Raw genomic sequence first — 16,217 nt, 5'->3', positions numbered from 1 at the left:
AAAAATATATAATCGGGAGTATATAGAGGTACCATAGACAGAAGTAATCGATAGATCACCCGGTGTGCCTGAGGTGTCCCCATCCACTAGTCTCTCCTCTTTCTCTCCCTCTCGACTTTCCACTCTTTCTTCCCTTCTCTCTTCTCTTCTCTTCTCTTTCTTCTTCTTCTCTCACTTCATCTCTTCTTCTCTTTCTTCATCCATCTACTTCTCTCTTCTCTTTCTTCTGTTCTCTACTTCTCTCTCTATTACTGTATTTAATATTTCATCCCTCTTTTCTCTTTCTTCTGAATTGCCCCTCCATCGCCCTCCTGATCTGCATTCCCCCGGAATCACACTACACTACCCCTGCAGGTACCTATCACCCTCCACTCTAGTACCCCCTCCCCCCTTCTCCATACACAGCGTCGCATTCAGTTCGTGTCGTGAGACGGACAGGTCATCTTCAACGGCAGACATAATCCTTCCAGACACAAGACACAAGACAATCGTGAGAGAGGAAGCGTGTGTTGACAACCCGGTGGATCTCGGCCGTCCCGAAAAGGAGAACAGTCTCCATCGCAGCTGCCTCTGGCGGCCGATCGTCATTCTGCTTTCCGACTCCAGGCCAGCTCAGCGTCTTCTCCGGTTCCCTTCTCTCTCGCTCGCTCTCGCTCCGATTCTCTCGTCTCCTTCTCTGCCAATGACCTGATTGTCCGTCCGCACGCCGACACTTGGAATATCGCGGCATTGAACCGAACGCGACGTTGTCTATTTTTCTCTGTCTCGTTTCTTTTTCTTTTTTGGGTTCCCCCAGACTAACGGGAACCTCCTTTTCGCTAGATTCCTGCTGAAGAGTCCCTCCCCCGATTCGTCAGTCCCTGACTTTTCTGACTCTCTCCCTCTCTCTCTCTCCCTTCGACAAATACAAGATGGCTTCGACGGAAGAGCCCATCCCAACCGCCGCCCCTGCGGAGGTCCCTGCGGAGGTCCCTGCCGCGGAAGCCCCCCCCGCGGAGGCGCCTGCCCCGACCGAGGCTCCCGCCGAGGTCGACTCGGACACCGCTCCCCCGGCCACCCCCGTCGACTCGACCGTCCTCTCCGGCAGTGAAGAGCCCGTCACCAGCCCGGACGCCACCAAGGACAAGGAAAATGTCAAGACCTCCCCCGCCAAATCCACCACGGCCACCAAGCGTCCCGTGTCCGGTACGACGGCGGCGAAGCGGCCCAGCTCCATCTCGAGCACCTCCAAGACCACCACGGCCCGCACCTCCACCACCGGCGGCACCCTGAGCCGCCCTCCCACCCGGCCGTCCACCACCTCCACCACCAGCTCGACTCGCCGCCCGCTCAGCACCTCGACCACCGCCTCCCACCGGTCGCGCGCTTCGGTCAGCAGCTCCGCCGATGAGAAGGCCCGCTCCATTGCCAGCTCCGGCGACGAGAAGCGGGGCATCGCCGGCACCGCCAAACGCATGTCGCTCGCCGGCACCGCCAGCACCCGCCCGTCCACCCGGCCCAGCACCAGCACCGTCGATCGCCGGTCCAGTGTCGCCGCCTCCTCCACCGCCGAGAAGCGGTCGTCCGTCGCCCGGGCCCCGTCCACCGCGACCCGCCCCGCCGCGCGCACGTCCACCGCCGGTACCACCGCCCGCCCCGCGACCTCCACCACGGCTCCGCGGACGAGCACCACCACCACCCGGCCAACCACCACGGCCACCCGGCGACCCGCCACCGCGGCCCGGAGTGCCGAGGACGAGGAGAAACTGCAGACACTCCAGGCGAAACTCACCGAGAGCGAGGCCACCGTGTCCGGTCTCAAGACCGAGTTGGACGAGGTGAACCAGCGCCTCACGCAACTGTCGCTCTCCGGCGAGTCCGCCGACGCCAAGGGCGGCGAGTCCGCCGACGCCAAGGGCGGCGAGGCGGCGACCCAGGAACTTCAGGAGCAGCATGCCGCGGCCCTCCAGGAATTGACGGCCCGTCACACCGAGCAGCTGCAGGCCATCGAGGCCCAGCTCGAGGCCGCCGAGGCGGCGCGCAAGGACGTCGAGGAGAAGGCCGCCCGGGACTTGGACGAGGCGGCGAAGGCGGCCGCTGCCCAGGGCGACGACCAGGCCGCGGCGGCCCTCGAGGAGCTGAAGCAGACGCACCAGACGCAGCTCGAATCCCTCCAGCAGCAACTGGCCGGGCTCGCGGAGGAATTGGAGTCCCAGAAGCAGCGCAACGAGGCCGCCGCCAAGGGATTCGAGGAGGACAAGGCGCAGGCGCTGGATGACCTGGAGAGCGAGCTCAAGGGTCGAGACCAGGTGATCAAGGACCTCAACGTCGAGATGGATAAGCTCCACCACGCCAAGGAGCAGGAATCCGAGGCCGCCCAGCAGGCCGCCCAGCAGTCCGTGGCCGCCCTCGAGGAGAAGGTCGCCGGACTCGAGTCGCAGCTGGCGGCGGCTCACGCGGCGTCCACAGGCACCGAGGACTCGGCCGCGCTCCTGGCCGGCAAGGAGCAGGAAGTCGCCGACCTGAAGCAGGCGGCCGAGAAGGCGCAGGCCGAGCTCCAGGAGGCCCGCGACGCGGCCGGCAAGGAGCTCGACCAGAAGATCCAGGAACTGAACGCCGCCCACGACGCCGCCGTCGCCACGCTGAAGGCGGAGCAGGAGGCGGCGGTCGCGGCCGCGGCCGCGTCCCACGCCGAGGAACTGGCCACGGCCAAGGACGCGGCGGCCTCGGCGGAGTCGGCCGGAACCTCGCACGCGCAGCAGCTGCAGGAACTCCGGGACGCGCTGGATGCGGCCGAAGCCCACGCTGCCAAGGGCCGCGACGACGCCCTCGCCGAGCTGCAGGCGACGCACCGCGCGGAGCTGGAGTCGCTGCAGCAGAAGCTGGACGCGTCCGAGCAGTCCGCGCAGCAGGTTGGGGAGGACCGGGCCCACGAGGCCGAGGCCGTGGCCGTGCAGGAGATCGAGTCGCTCAAGGAGAAGGTGGGCGCCTTGGAGTCACAGCTGTCGGCCGATCGGACTGAGATGAAGACCCTCGAGTCGGAGATCCAGAGCAAGCAGGCCGAGGCCGAGGCCCTCCAGCAGAGCCTCATCGCCTTCGAGGCCCAGACCCAGGCCAAGGATGCCGAGCAGGCCAGCCAGCACAAGACCCTGGAGGACCGGGTCGCCGCCGCGGAGCAGGCCCTCGAGGCTCAGCGGGCGGACGCCGCGACCGCGGCGGAGCAACACGCCCAGGCGCTCGACACGCTCAAGGCCGAGCATGCCTCGGCGCTGGCGCAGGCACAGACGGCGGCCGCGGGCGCCGATGACGCCCACGCCCTGCAGGAATTCCAGGCCAAGTACGATGAGCTGCTGGCGACGAACAAGCGCCTGGAGTCGAGCCACGCGGAGGTGGTCCAGGCCCTCGAGGCGGAGCTCCAGTCGACCCGCGAGCGCCACGCTGCGGAGATCGCCACCCACACCGAGTCCCGGGACCAGGCCGTCGCCGATCTTCACAAGGAGTTCGCGGAGACCAAGGCTCAGCTGGAGGCGGAGCTGACCACGTCCCGCACCTCCCGCACCTCCGAGGCCGACGCCGAGCACAGCCAGGCGATCGAGGCGATCCTCAGCACCCAGGACGCGAAGCTCTCGGGCCTGCGGGCGGAGCTGGAGGAGGCCCACACAGCCAAGCTCGACGAACTGCGGCAGTCGCACGAGGCGGCCCTGGCGGCGGTCCACAGCCAGCTGGCGGAAGCACAGACGACGGCCGTGCCGGATAACTCGGCCGTGGACGGACTGACGTCCACCGTGGCGGAGCTGGAGCAGAAGCTCGCCGCAGCGGAGCAGGCGGCGGTCGCGGCGCGGGAGGAGCAGGCCAGCCAGCACCACACGGCCCTGAGCCAGCTGGAGGCCGAGAAGGCCGAGTGGGCGCAGAAGCACGAGGCGGCCGCCGCGCGGGTGGCGGAGCTGGAGCAGTCGGTGGCGGCGTCGGCGGACCGGCCGTCGGACCTGGCGGCGCTCCAGCAGCAGCTCAGCGCGTCGCAGGAGCAACTGGACCAGGTGAAGGGCAAGCACGAGCAGGCGACGGGGGCGCTGGACCAGCTCCAAGCGCAGAACAAGACGCTGAGCGACAAGCTGTCGGAAGGCGAGCGGGATCTCAACGACCAGATCGACAAGAACATGTCGCTGCTGAACCAGCTGGGCGAGGTGGACTCGGCGATCGCCAGCAGCCGCAAGCGTGTGCGGGAGCTGGAAGCGGACCTCGAGGCGCTGCGGGCGGTGCAGGGCGAGGGTAAAGATCCGTCGGTGGGGTTGGAGGGCAGCCGATGGGCGTCCGAGGACGAGAAGAAGGCGGCGGCGGGCGGAGAGGCGGGCAGTCCGGCCGGAGAAGGTGAGGATCTTGGTTCATCCATCGAGGGAACGGTGGGCACTCCCCGTCAATCCAATCCTGGCTTTTTTTCCTTTTCCTCGATCTGGGACCGTTCTCTTGACCAGCGAGCCCATGGCTGACCGGAGTTTTCCTCTTTCTCTCTCCCTATCAGATGGCCAGCATTCAGGAGCAGCTTAAGCATATTCGCTCGGCCAACGATGATTGGTATGATGAGCACCGACGGTACGGCTTTTTCTCTTTTCTCTTCTTTTTCCTTTGATTTGTTTTAATTGAGTCCGATGGCTGACGGATGGAAACAGGTTGATTGGCGAGCTCACGCAGCTGTCCCAACGCGGGACTCCCCACATGCGGAGTCAGACGTCGACGCCAGGGCTCGAGCGGGTGCTCTCCAGCGCGGAAGTGAAGACGCGACCGGAGTAAGAAGGGTGATGAAACCGGTGGGGCTGGAGGAGTCACTCATTTTCCTTTGTTCAAGGTGGACAGGATGGTATTCGGATAATGTTGTATTGGCTAGGAAGAATTGTATGTATAATCAGATAATCAGGATACCCCTGTTTTTTATTCTTTCTTTTTCTTCTTTTTTTTTTTTTTCTTTCTCTTCACCTTTCATTTTGGGTTCTCTTCCCCATGCTTTTTCGGGCTTGAGCGGATGACTGCTGTGCTGTCGGTGGCGTCAAGTTTAGGGTTGGCTGTACGCCCCGAGAAGGGGCATGTGCGTATGACCCGGGCCTTTGCGGGTACTGGCCCTGCCTGGGTCACGGACGGGCGCACACCCACCTCCCCGCCGTGGACCACCAGGGCCGAACGGGAGGGTCCTCGGTGGGGTGTTTGCGCTGTTGCGCTTGCGCTTGCGTTTGGACGTAGAGGGCGGGAGTGAGAATGCGCGGGGGTGGTTGTAACTGGGGATGCGATTCATCGAGATTATCCAAGTATGGACTGGGCACGCCGTACTCCTCTTCTCCTCTTTCTGCAGTTGCTGCTGGTGCTGGTGCTGGTGATAGTACCGGAGATGACGACCCTGATACTATCCCTGGGTGATGGGAAGCCTCCATCGTCCAGCGCGCCCGGGGGGGTGAACGATGATCAGGACACCCGGACCCGGTAAAGGCGCGACAGTAGGCGGCGTATTCTTCTTTGAGGCGTTCTTCGTCGGAGTCTTCTGCTTCTGATTCTTCATCTTCACCGTTGTCGTGAGGGTCGTTATCTTCGTTGGTTTCTTCTTTGAGGGCTAAGGCGCGATGGGGTCGTCTTCGTCGATTGTATCCATGGTGAGGGTTGGCTTGTGGGTTATTGTCGTGATTGGTATCGTTATTGTCATTGAGATGATCGAAATGAGAAAGATCTGGTCTATCTGACCCAGTATATTCCTCTCGTAAGGAACGGCGAGAGAGGCGATTGACGACCCAGCGGGAGAGGTTGGCGATGGAGGGAGAGTGACGGAGACGGGGTGGATGAGAGTGGGGAGTGAAGGAGGGGACGGAGGAGACGAAGGAGAGGTGGTCGGAGTCGTTGATGATGTTGATTGTGGGCATTTCTTATATATTATATTATATATCGTAGTATATATTGTATTAGGGATTAGGGATTAGATGTTGGATATTAAGGAGGGAGTATATCCAGGATATATAGTGGGATATCGACCATGACGGGATTTAATAGACAGAGAATCAAAGAATAGAAGGAGCAAATGCGCCGGACATCCGACGATATATATATCTATCTATTAAACTATGTATGTAGAGAGTGTAAGTTATTGTATAATGAATGGTTAAGACAGTCTCAAACCAGTCCAATAGCAGGATTGATGCAGACGCCACCAGCACTTGTCTCGGTCGGTACCCTGTCTTGTTTTTGACGGATGGAATGATTGAATCTTGTTAGTTACGGGATGTATTTCTTGCTTTTTCCTGTTTTCTTAAGTTATCTTTTCGTTATTTCTGAGGAGTGCAGGTGTAACTTATATATGTTGCACTGAGTATTTGTCGGGTGACGTGAAGTCGAAGTGTATGATCATGATATTGATTCTTCATGTCTATCTTATTCACCAACTGTCTACAATATTTTTCTAATTATGTATTTTATCATATGGAATATGTTGATATCTACATCTCGATCACACATAAGATAACAATAATCAATATTATATAGATGGGTACCATAGAATATATAGAAGACAATACATAAGAAGCTAGAAATCGAATTGTCTTGGCACCGGTCATTCCCGTGACCCGCAACTCGCACGCTTTCTTTCTCTCTCTTCTCCTTCACGACCTCACCTTCTTCACCCACCATCCACCCACCATGTCTTTCCGTCCGGTCTTCTCTCAGGTATGTGATCAATTCCTCTCACTAAAAAACATTGCAACTGACCTCCAGGCTACCCCCCTCGCCGCCACCCTTCTGGCCGGTGGTGTCGCCCTCTATCCCCGGCGCACCGCGTTTGCCGAAGAGCCCCGGGACCAGGTATGTAGCTCCTCCAACTCCAACGTGAGTGCATCCGGCTCATACAACTAGCGGAAACCCATCTACGATGATCTCTCCGATGTTGTCTCCCCCGTCGCCCCCCCCGTCGCCGCCCCCGTCGACACCCCCAAGGAGCCTACCCTCCCCGTCGAGCTCCCGACCAAGTCCGCCGCTCCCGCTCCCGCGTCCTCCGCTCCGACCCCCACCGACATCCTGACCGCCCAGGTCCGCCAGGCCCGTGTCTTCCTCTACAAGAACTCCCTCGCCGCCGAGACCTGCTTCAACGACATCCTCGCCCGCGCCCTCAACGTCGAGAACGCCTTCACCAACACCATCGCCGCCCTGGCTCCCTCCCCGGAGTCCGGCGAGCGTCTCCTCCCCGGCGGCGCCTACGTCGTCGTCGCCGCCATGGCCGGCTCCATCGTCGCCCGTAACCGCGGCATCATCCTGCGCTCGGCCTCCCCGCTGGCCTTTGGCACCGTCGCCGCCTGGTCTTTGCTCCCCGTCACCATGCGCAACGTCTCCGACCTCGTCTGGGAGTACGAGAAGCAGGTCCCTGCCGTCGCTGAGCAGCATCTCGCCCTGCGGAACAATGCCCAGCACATCTGGTCCACTGGTCTGGCCCACAGCGCCATGACCCGTGCCATGATGGAGGAGAAGATCGGGGACGTCCGCAAGAAGCTGGAGGAGGTTGTCAGCAAGGGTCATTAACTTGACCAACTACCTTCTTCTTCCGCCTTCCTCTCCCATTTCTCCCACTCCCTCTCTGTCTACCTGTCTATCTATCTCTCCTCGCTCTGCTCCCGATCTGTGGATTTCCTCTGTTAAAACAACCCCTCGGTTGACATTTTCCCTTCCCTGTTTAGCGGACGTGCGGGTCGTTGTATCCCGTTGTTTCTATCTGGTTCCTTTGGCATTATCTGTACTCTACATTTAGATCGGAAGGATTTCCTAGATTTTCCTCTCCCTCTTGTCCCAGTATTACTTTACGAAAAAAAAAAGTAATAAGCCGCTTGTAGAATGCGTTCATTGTAATCTGAATATCATAGGTCTATCCGGGCCAGCTCAACACATCACGCGGATCCACCCTCCGCCTCAGCCGGCGGCGGAGACTGCACCCCGGCCTTGGGAGGCGGGGGAGGAGGAGATTGCACTCCAACCTTAGGCGGCGGCGGCGCCAGCGGCGTCCCCCGCCGTGAAGGCGCATAATCCTGCTCCTTACTCTTCTGCTCCCCCTCCGCAAAGTACTCATCAAATGCCCGACTGGGCGAGACACCCCCCGCGCCCGCACGTCTCCCTCCACCACGCCGCGTCCCAGACGGCGACTGGCTCGCTGCCGGTGACACTGACCCCGCCAACGGCGGCGGCGAGGCCATCGTCGCTGGCATCAGGAATTGACTTCCGCTTCCGCTTGCGCTTCCGGTGTCTGCCTGCTGCTGCTGCTGCTGCTGCTGTTGGAAGAGGCGATTCGCAAGAGGCTCCGACGACCCATCCTCGCGCGTCTCAAAGACAACCTCACCGGGTCCCTCGACCTCCTCGCCCAGCCCAACTGGAAGCCTATGCAGCGCCCCGAAGCCGAGTTCAGCGCCCAGGGCGCCCTCCCCGCCCCAGCCGCGTGTAGGCACCAGCTCGACTTCGCGCACGACGTCGAATTCACTGTTGTAGACCCAGAGGACGAGCGTGCGGTTGAGGTGCTCTTCGACGAGCTCGCCGAGGGCGGATTCGCCGCGGAGGGTGCCGCTCGGGGTGCCGATTATGTAGTCTGAGTGGGGGAGGAGGCCTGCGCGGTAGGCCGGGCTGAGCGGGGATGGGATGGAGAGGACGTGCCAGATGTTTTGGGTGGAGGAGAGGGGTGCGAGTTGGAGGGCGAGGTTGAGGGTTGGGTTGGTTGGGGGGATGGGGAGGGTTACGGTGTGGGTGCGTTGGCCCTGTTGGTTGGGTGTTAGTGTACCGTTATGGCTGGTCTCTGTCTGTTTGTCGCTTTGTATATTCGTCTGGTGAAAGGTAGTGGCGTACCTTTGCGCTCCATATCTCAAAGCTCACGTTTCCTCCTGCGCAGTTGCGCACTTCGGTCGCGAATAGGGAGGGGTCTGGGTCGTCCTGGATAACACCGTCAGTTTCTCGCCCTTTTCTTTTGTCTCCTGTTTGCTTCTTCCTATCAAACTCACAATCAACCGTCCGTTGATCCCCACGATGAAATCAAACCACGGCTCCAGAGGGAGCTCCGCGTCTTTGTTGCGGAGAACCTGGAACCCAAAGGCGTTGTCGTGGGGGGACTGCGCGTGCTGGACGGGCTCCGCGTCCAGCCGGCCGATAAAGCGGTTTAAGGCTCCAAACATGCTGGATCGAGTTCAGTGTGGGATCGTGTCGTCTGGACAGGTTGTTGGGAGACTTCACGAGGCGCAGTTGGACTCGGTGGTCTGTTGGATGGATAGATCGGGTGCAAACCGGACAAACACGCTATCGACCGCGTTATCGGGATCGATCCTGACTTTCATCATCTTCGTCCTCTTCTTCTGCGCGGCGTTGAAAAGGGTGTAAAGCGAGAAAAAAATAAGAGAGTACTATGAGCGATGGGCGATTCTGATGGAGAGGCACCCTCTGAGGTCCACCATTACAACCATATCAGTGAAGTCCCATGGGACATTCAAAAGTGCGATCGTTCCCTCTTCCGCACCGGTCGTTCAAATGGAAGCTAACCGATTACCCAGCTACTGGCGACAACGCCATAACATCTTCTCCAAATATGACCAGGGGATCTGGTTGACCGATGATGCCTGGTTTGGGGTGACTCCGGAGCCAGTGGCAACGTAAGGAGTCCTCTATCCACACGACGCCATTCGCTTACGGATTACTTTTTTACTTTTTCTAGTAAAATCGCAGATCATATAGCCAGCTCCGTCCCCCCCGGACGTAGCGTCCTGGTCGACGCCTTTGCCGGCGCGGGGGGCAACTCGATCGCATTTGCGCTGTCTGGGAAGTGGAAGCGCGTCTACGCCATCGAGAAGAACCCGGCTGTCTTGCGGTGCGCGAAGCACAACGCCAAGATCTATGGGGTGGCTGACCAGATCACCTGGTTTGAGGGCGACTGCTTCCACATTCTGAAGAATCAGCTCAAAGATCTGGCGCCGTATAGTATTATCTTTGCGAGTCCGCCGTGGGGAGGTATGTCGAGATCCTCAACCCTTCCTTCAGTTCGATTCCTCCTGAGACGGTGGCTGACTTGAGATGTGCCCTGTGTAGGTCCCGGATACCGATCGGATCAGGTCTTCAACCTCAAGACTATGGAGCCCTACTCACTGGAAACGCTGTATACGGAGTTTTCGGCCTTCTCGGAGCACCTGGTTCTGTTTCTCCCGCGCACGTCGGATATGAAACAGCTGGCTAAGTTTGTTCCCGCTGGGCGCCCTGCGATGGTGATGCACTACTGTATGGAAGGGGCTAGCAAGGCGCTGTGTGTGTACTACGGGGGGTTCAATCTTGAGTGATGTTTCTCTCTCTTTCTCTTTTTTAACTCTTGTATGATAGTGATACCCTGGCTGGCGGTTTAATCACGTGTTTGACAATATGTAGATTGTATGTCATTGTTGTGTAGTATACATTGCAGATATTGTCTTGTTGGAGACAAGACCTATATCTGAATTACAGTAAGGTACCTCTGAGATACCGCGCTAACCTAGCAGTAGCCCCCCAAATTGAGGTACTTCGGAGGTACCTGCCAGTGACCGCAGAGCTTATTTCCCCAACGGGACTAGCGACACCGCAGTCTTGGCAACGACTCCATCTTCTCATCCGCTTCTCTCTCTCTCTTCCTCCTTCACTTCACTCTTCACTCTCTTCACCTGTTCCATTCTCTCTATTCATGGGCTATTGGAGTCTGGGTATGCTCCCCACCGGCTCTCCATGCACCCTCTCTCTTAACTCTCACTCCTCCCTCCCGGTTTGCTCATTCCACTTTCTGTGAACCGGTGATTAAACTCTTACAACGCGATCAACTTTCGCCTCTATTTATCAACCTCTCCACCCCCACTACCAAACCACACACTCTCTCAACCACCACCATGCCGCACGCTACAGAGACTACGGCTCCCGAGCCGGAGGATACCGAGTTTGAAAATGTCATGCGACAGATGAACGGCCCCTCCTTCGGCTCAGGCGGCCCGTCCTTCGACTTCCTGCAACGCGACCTCGACCCGGGCGAAAAGGCCGACGACGCCGTCGATTACGAAGATTTCAGCGACGACGAACTTCCCGAAGAAGAGGAGAGAGCCCGGGTGCCCGCAGGAAATGGAATTTCGATGTTAGCGCCGGAGGAGGCCGCCGACGATGATGACGAAAAGGGCCTGTTTGGCGCGGAGGAGGAAGATCTCTTTGGTGGCCAGGAGGGACAGCAGGAGGACCAACACGCCCCCGATGATGAACTCGACGATCTTTTCGGCGATGGGCCGGCCTCTCCTGAGCCGGAACATATGGACTCGACCCGCGACCTGTTTTTCGAGGAGGAAGAGAAGCCTTCGGCTGTGCCGGAACCGATGCAGATACCCCCCCTCGAGACGCAACCGATCCCCATGTCGATGCCGATGTCTATGCCGATGCCGATGTCGATGCCTATGCCTATGTCGATGCCGACGCCCATGCAGATGCCCACGCCCACCCCGATGCCGGAAGTTCCACCGGAAACCCCCCAGGAAGAAGAAGAGGAGGAGGACGAGGGTATCTTGAGTCCCACCGGGGAAGACATGGACCCCGCTGCTCTGCGCGCCTGGAAGCTCCAGCAAGCCCTGTTCGCCATGTCCTCGATTGGCCCCGACAACCCCCCCGCGCCACCGGAGAACGTCGAAGAGCTCTTGCACTCCTTGTTCCCCAAGTTCGACCGCAACACGTTGCCGCGATTCCTCGAACTGATCCCCCATAAGAAAGCCTTTTTCCTCGGCAAACAATTGCCCAAGCCGCCGAAACCCACCATCCCGAGCAAAGTCAACCTTGAGCTGGCCCAGGACCAGGAGAGAATTTTCAAAGCCGGGGGTCAAGCCCACAAGCGCTCTCTAGAAACGGAACACCTGGGCGTCGTGGCGGTGGGTGAAATTTCCGAGGATGAAGAAGAAGCGGAGGAGGGTCACGGGGACGAAATCCGGGAGGAGCTCGACCACGACACAGACGCAGAGGAGACGTTGCCCGGCGGGGTTACGTTGGATGATCTTCGCGTCGTGTGTATGGACTGGGATGTGAAAGATGAGGTCGAAGAGCCGTCGGCCATGGACATTGACGTCCCGCCCAGTGGGGAGCCGAACGGCGATGCTGAGGATGAAGACGACTGGATGGCCGAGACCACACGTCCGGCTAAGAAGCGCAAGACGGGCCGAGATCCCATGGACATGGTGGCTCTGTCCCATATCGACTTCCCCTTCGTCGATGACCCCGAGCAGGCCACGTCGCGCATCGCTCAAAAGGTCACCATGGATATGAACGACCCCTACCTGCTGCTGGATGAGCGCGGTGTGGACTCGACGGCCCAGAAGCCCAAGGCCTTGGGCGCACGGAATCGGGACGAGATGGATGCCAACGTCACCCGGCGTCTGCTGTCGCGCTACAACATCTCCAACGACTCGGCCTACGAGATGCTCAAGCAAAACCACCAGAACAAGGTCCGGAGCACGCTGGGCAACATCACCCTTGAACACGGCATGCCGGCCCTGCGCTTGCAGTGGCCCTACTACCGGACCGAACTCACCAAGGCCGAGGCGCGCTCATTCCACCGTCCGGCGCTGTCCTTCCGACCGGGTCAGACCTCGTGGTTCAAGAACACGGCGTACATCAAGCGCAAGCACCAGCGGGGCAAGGAAGTCAAGGCGCTCTACGATTCGACCCGGGCCCTGTCGGCGGCCGACAACTCCAACGTCCTCCTGGTCGAATACTCCGAGGAGGTTCCGCTAATGATGTCCAACTTCGGCATGTCCAATCGCTTCATCAATTATTATCGCCGAAAGAACCCGGACGACCCCACGCGCCCCAAGGCTGAGATCGGCGAGACGGCGGTTCTGTTGCCCCAAGACAAGAGCCCTTTCTCCATTTTCGGTCATGTCGACCCCGGCGAGGTCGCCCCCGCCATTTCGAACTCCATGTACCGCGCCCCCGTGTTCCAACACCACGCGAAATCCACCGACTTTTTGGTCGTCCGGAGCAGCACGGTCTCCGGGGGTAGCGACTACTACCTGCGGAACATCGACAATCTGTACGTGGCGGGACAACAGCTCCCGTCGGTGGATGTGCCCGGCCCTCATTCCCGAAAGGTGACCACCGTCGCGAAGAACCGCATGAAGATGCTAGTATACCGTCTCCTGAAGAAGAGCGGCGACATGCGCCTCTCCATTAGCGATGTCACCGCTCACATTCCCGGCACGAGCGATATGCAGAACCGGCAAAAGGTCAAGGATTTCTTGCAGCACGACAAGGACTCGAAGTACTGGGTGCCCCTGGAGCCGGTTCCGGAGCAAGACACCATTCGGTCGTGGGTCCAACCCGAGGACGTGTGTCTCCTCGAGTCGATGCAGGTTGGCCAACAGCACCTGCACGACACCGGCTTTGGGAACGACGCCGAGACCGGCGGCGAGAACAACAACGAAGACGACGAGGAGAGCGAGAGCTTTGAGCAGCAAATGGCGCCGTGGAAGGCAACCCGCAATTTCCTTCTCGCGTCGCAAGGCAAGGCGATGCTCAAGCTTCATGGGGAGGGAGATCCGACGCGCCGCGGCGAAGGGTTCAGCTTCCTCAAGACCTCCATGAAGGGCGGGTTTAAGGCCGTTGGCGAGAGTGTGGAGGACAAGCTAGACGCTCAGCGTCTCAAAGAGCTCGGCGGCCACAGCTACAACGTGGCACGGCAGCAGCGGTCTTACGAAACGTCGATCAGACGCATCTGGGATGCGCAGAAGGCGAGCTTGTCCTCCACCGTTGAGCATTCGGACGGCGGCGAGAGCGACATGGACCAGGACGACGAGGACGATTTCAACAAGCCCACCCCGCGATCGGAAGCCCCTACGCCTGCGCCCGGCCGCCGCGACGATGAGACCACCAGTCAGTTCAGTAAGATGAGTATGCCAGACCAAAAGGGTAAAGTCCTTCGCATCATGCGATCGTTCCGAGACGACAAGGGCGAGATTTATCAGAAGGAGACGATGGTGTGGGACCCTCGTGTTATCCGCCATTATATCCAGCACCGCCATCGGGTCGAGTCGTTGACCACGAAGTAGGTGTTTTTTCTTTCGTTATAATCGTCCTCGCAAACTGACATTATTATCAGATTGGATGCTCTGCAACCTACCGGCGATCCGGAAGTGGATGCCCGCAACAAGAAACTGTATGCTCCCATGTACCTGTATCCCCCCGTTCCCCACCTAATTCCATCCCAGCATCGAAGCAGAACTCAGCCGTTTGAACCGCAACAAGGAGCGCCGTTTCGCGCGCGAGAAGCAAAAAGGCGCCACCAGGGCCTCCGCAGGCGACTCCCCGGCCGAAGGAGGCGTCGGCAGCGGCCGAGGAGCCGGTACACAGCGCAAGTGTGCCAACTGCGGCCAGGTCGGCCACATCAAGACCAACAAAAAGTGCGTTCGCCGTGATGAACTGGGTCCCAATCCAGAAATCCCTCCCCTTCTTTCCCCCCAGGACCCTCCCCCGTTCTTTGCTTCGTCGTTCCCCGTCCCTTCTGCTGCGAAGCCTAGCGTTACCCGAGCTCGGCGCTTGCGCAGTAGTACTACACCTGGTCCCAAATCTGCATCCCCGCAGCCGTGACATGGCATTGAAGCGGATGAGCATCGCGCGGACGGACAGAGTCCCGTCCAGCCATGCCTCCGTCTTCTTGTCCACTCCCCTATTCCCTGACATATGGGTACCGATCTTTCCATTCCCTGGACCCACATACGAAGCCAAAGAAAAGGCGTCGACGACCATCGCGTCGCATCGCATTCTAATTCCACTGGACCCATGGCATTCTTTACCAAAAGCCTCCCCAACAAAAAGAAGAAAAAGAAGAAACACACCAGAACAAAACAGGATAAGATATGCTAACGTATTGGCCGCATTGCCGCGCAAAACTACAGACTCTGCCCCCTCCTCAACGGAACCATGAAACCCGAAGATCGAGTCAGCGATTCTGCCTTCGCTATGGGCGCTCCTCCTGCCATATAGGCCCCTCTTCTCTACAGACATGTCTATCCGGAACAAAGACCGGAACGAAACGAAAGGAACCTATAACTTTTCCTAAAGACGCACAAACCAAAACCACAGTCTTGATGATAGTGTTGTTGTTGTCGTTGTTGCAAAATATTCGCTAACGAATGAATGATACCCTCCATGCGATTGATTGATTGATTGATTCATTGGCTGATTTAATTGTTTACTTTTTACTTACATTTATATTTCCTCCTCTTCTCACCTTTTCTTCCATATTCCTCCCATCCTCTCATCCTTTCATGATACTTACTCCCTTCTTTCACTCTATTATGTTCCCTGACATCCCCGGACGGTTACGGTTACGGTTTGGTTGGCGGGTTGGCGGGTTGGTTAGCTGGCGGATTGGTCGTTTCCACAATTCATTGCATTTCTTCTTCTTCATCTTCATACTCCTCCTATCAAATCATTTTGAGTTTTTCCCCCTCGACATATCCTATCATGATCCATCCCATTCATCCCCAATCTTCTCGTTAACCGAGCTGAACCTCGGACCTGGACCCTGGACCCTGGACCCATGGTAATGATCATGATCATGCCGAACAAAGGTTCAACCACAACGACGGTATTTGAAAGGATGGAGGAATAAGCCAATACGAAGAAGCACTTGGCGTTGGCGCATATATGTTCTTCCATTTCGATTTCTTATCTACCATCTATCTTTTATTTTTATCCCCTTTATTGGGTTGATTGTTCGCATCATTTTGTTATCATTCGATTTCATTTTGCAGGTTTTACATTCTCTTTTTGCCTTGCTTCTGCTGCCTGCCGTCTTTGAGATTTTTCTCGCGCTGCAGCCGTTTGAACGGTTACGTGGCATACTTTTGAGATTGGGTCGTGGGATTCTCTACTCTCTATTGAGGTACTTGATGAGCGTTTTTGAAAGCTATGGATGGATGGACAGAATGGAATATGTATTATATTAGCGATGCTGATGCACTGCAGAATCAATCAAGTGCGAACGAATTGCCTTGCCAAGCAGTGGTATTAAACATCTATTGCTCTTGAACAAGTGCTATGCTATAGTGTATGCGGTATGATTAAGAATACATCAAGATCCAAACGACAGACTGGTTGGCGCAGTTTAAGCGTGCGCCGTGCTTGACCCAACGATATGTGTGGAAGCTGACTGATTGTGAATGAAGGATAAATGCAACCATGCCCGAAACTGTTTTATGACTGGT

At 58.1% G+C, this 16,217-nt stretch overlaps 6 protein-coding genes across 6 annotated transcripts; 4 read left to right on the top strand and 2 right to left on the bottom strand.

The window, feature by feature from the left end:
• The first annotated feature begins 213 nt into the window (after positions 1 to 213).
• On the top strand, positions 214 to 4,900 carry BDW47DRAFT_130765 (M protein repeat protein). Its single transcript, XM_024817163.1, has 3 exons — positions 214 to 4,379; positions 4,499 to 4,569; positions 4,647 to 4,900. The coding sequence occupies exons 1-3, from the start codon at positions 912 to 914 to the stop codon at positions 4,765 to 4,767; spliced, it is 3,660 nt and encodes a 1,219-aa protein (XP_024673596.1). The 5' UTR covers positions 214 to 911; the 3' UTR covers positions 4,768 to 4,900.
• Positions 4,901 to 4,902: 2 nt separating this feature from the next.
• Positions 4,903 to 5,993, bottom strand: BDW47DRAFT_102746 (uncharacterized protein). Its single transcript, XM_024811922.1, has one exon. The coding sequence runs from the start codon at positions 5,877 to 5,879 to the stop codon at positions 5,103 to 5,105; it is 777 nt and encodes a 258-aa protein (XP_024673595.1). The 5' UTR covers positions 5,880 to 5,993; the 3' UTR covers positions 4,903 to 5,102.
• Positions 5,994 to 6,577: 584 nt separating this feature from the next.
• Positions 6,578 to 7,771, top strand: BDW47DRAFT_10664 (MICOS complex subunit MIC26/MIC27). The gene is made up of 3 exons (XM_024812813.1): positions 6,578 to 6,675; positions 6,724 to 6,810; positions 6,862 to 7,771. Exons 1-3 carry the CDS (start codon positions 6,649 to 6,651, stop codon positions 7,519 to 7,521), a joined length of 774 nt encoding a protein of 257 aa, XP_024673594.1. The 5' UTR covers positions 6,578 to 6,648; the 3' UTR covers positions 7,522 to 7,771.
• Positions 7,772 to 7,883: 112 nt separating this feature from the next.
• Positions 7,884 to 9,149, bottom strand: BDW47DRAFT_124272 (putative Golgi reassembly stacking protein; the record flags this gene model as incomplete). The annotated part of the gene is made up of 3 exons (XM_024816224.1): positions 7,884 to 8,738; positions 8,827 to 8,910; positions 8,979 to 9,149. The coding sequence occupies 3 exons, from the start codon at positions 9,147 to 9,149 to the stop codon at positions 7,884 to 7,886; spliced, it is 1,110 nt and encodes a 369-aa protein (XP_024673593.1).
• A 234-nt stretch (positions 9,150 to 9,383) lies between these two features.
• On the top strand, positions 9,384 to 10,298 carry BDW47DRAFT_124271 (RNA methyltransferase; the record flags this gene model as incomplete). Its single annotated transcript, XM_024816223.1, has 4 exons — positions 9,384 to 9,463; positions 9,522 to 9,620; positions 9,683 to 9,975; positions 10,054 to 10,298. The coding sequence occupies 4 exons, from the start codon at positions 9,384 to 9,386 to the stop codon at positions 10,296 to 10,298; spliced, it is 717 nt and encodes a 238-aa protein (XP_024673592.1).
• A 573-nt stretch (positions 10,299 to 10,871) lies between these two features.
• BDW47DRAFT_130759 (putative transcription factor TFIID complex 145 kDa subunit) lies at positions 10,872 to 15,144 on the top strand (the record flags this gene model as incomplete). Its single annotated transcript, XM_024817162.1, has 3 exons — positions 10,872 to 14,053; positions 14,108 to 14,164; positions 14,217 to 15,144. 3 exons carry the CDS (start codon positions 10,872 to 10,874, stop codon positions 14,593 to 14,595), a joined length of 3,618 nt encoding a protein of 1,205 aa, XP_024673591.1. The 3' UTR covers positions 14,596 to 15,144.
• Between the last annotated feature and the right edge of the window lie 1,073 nt (positions 15,145 to 16,217).

This window comes from Aspergillus candidus, assembly GCF_002847045.1.
Source record: "Aspergillus candidus strain CBS 102.13 unplaced genomic scaffold BDW47scaffold_12, whole genome shotgun sequence".
NCBI classification, from domain to species: Eukaryota; Fungi; Ascomycota; class Eurotiomycetes; order Eurotiales; family Aspergillaceae; genus Aspergillus; species Aspergillus candidus.
This window is presented reverse-complemented; position numbering and strand designations above follow the sequence as displayed.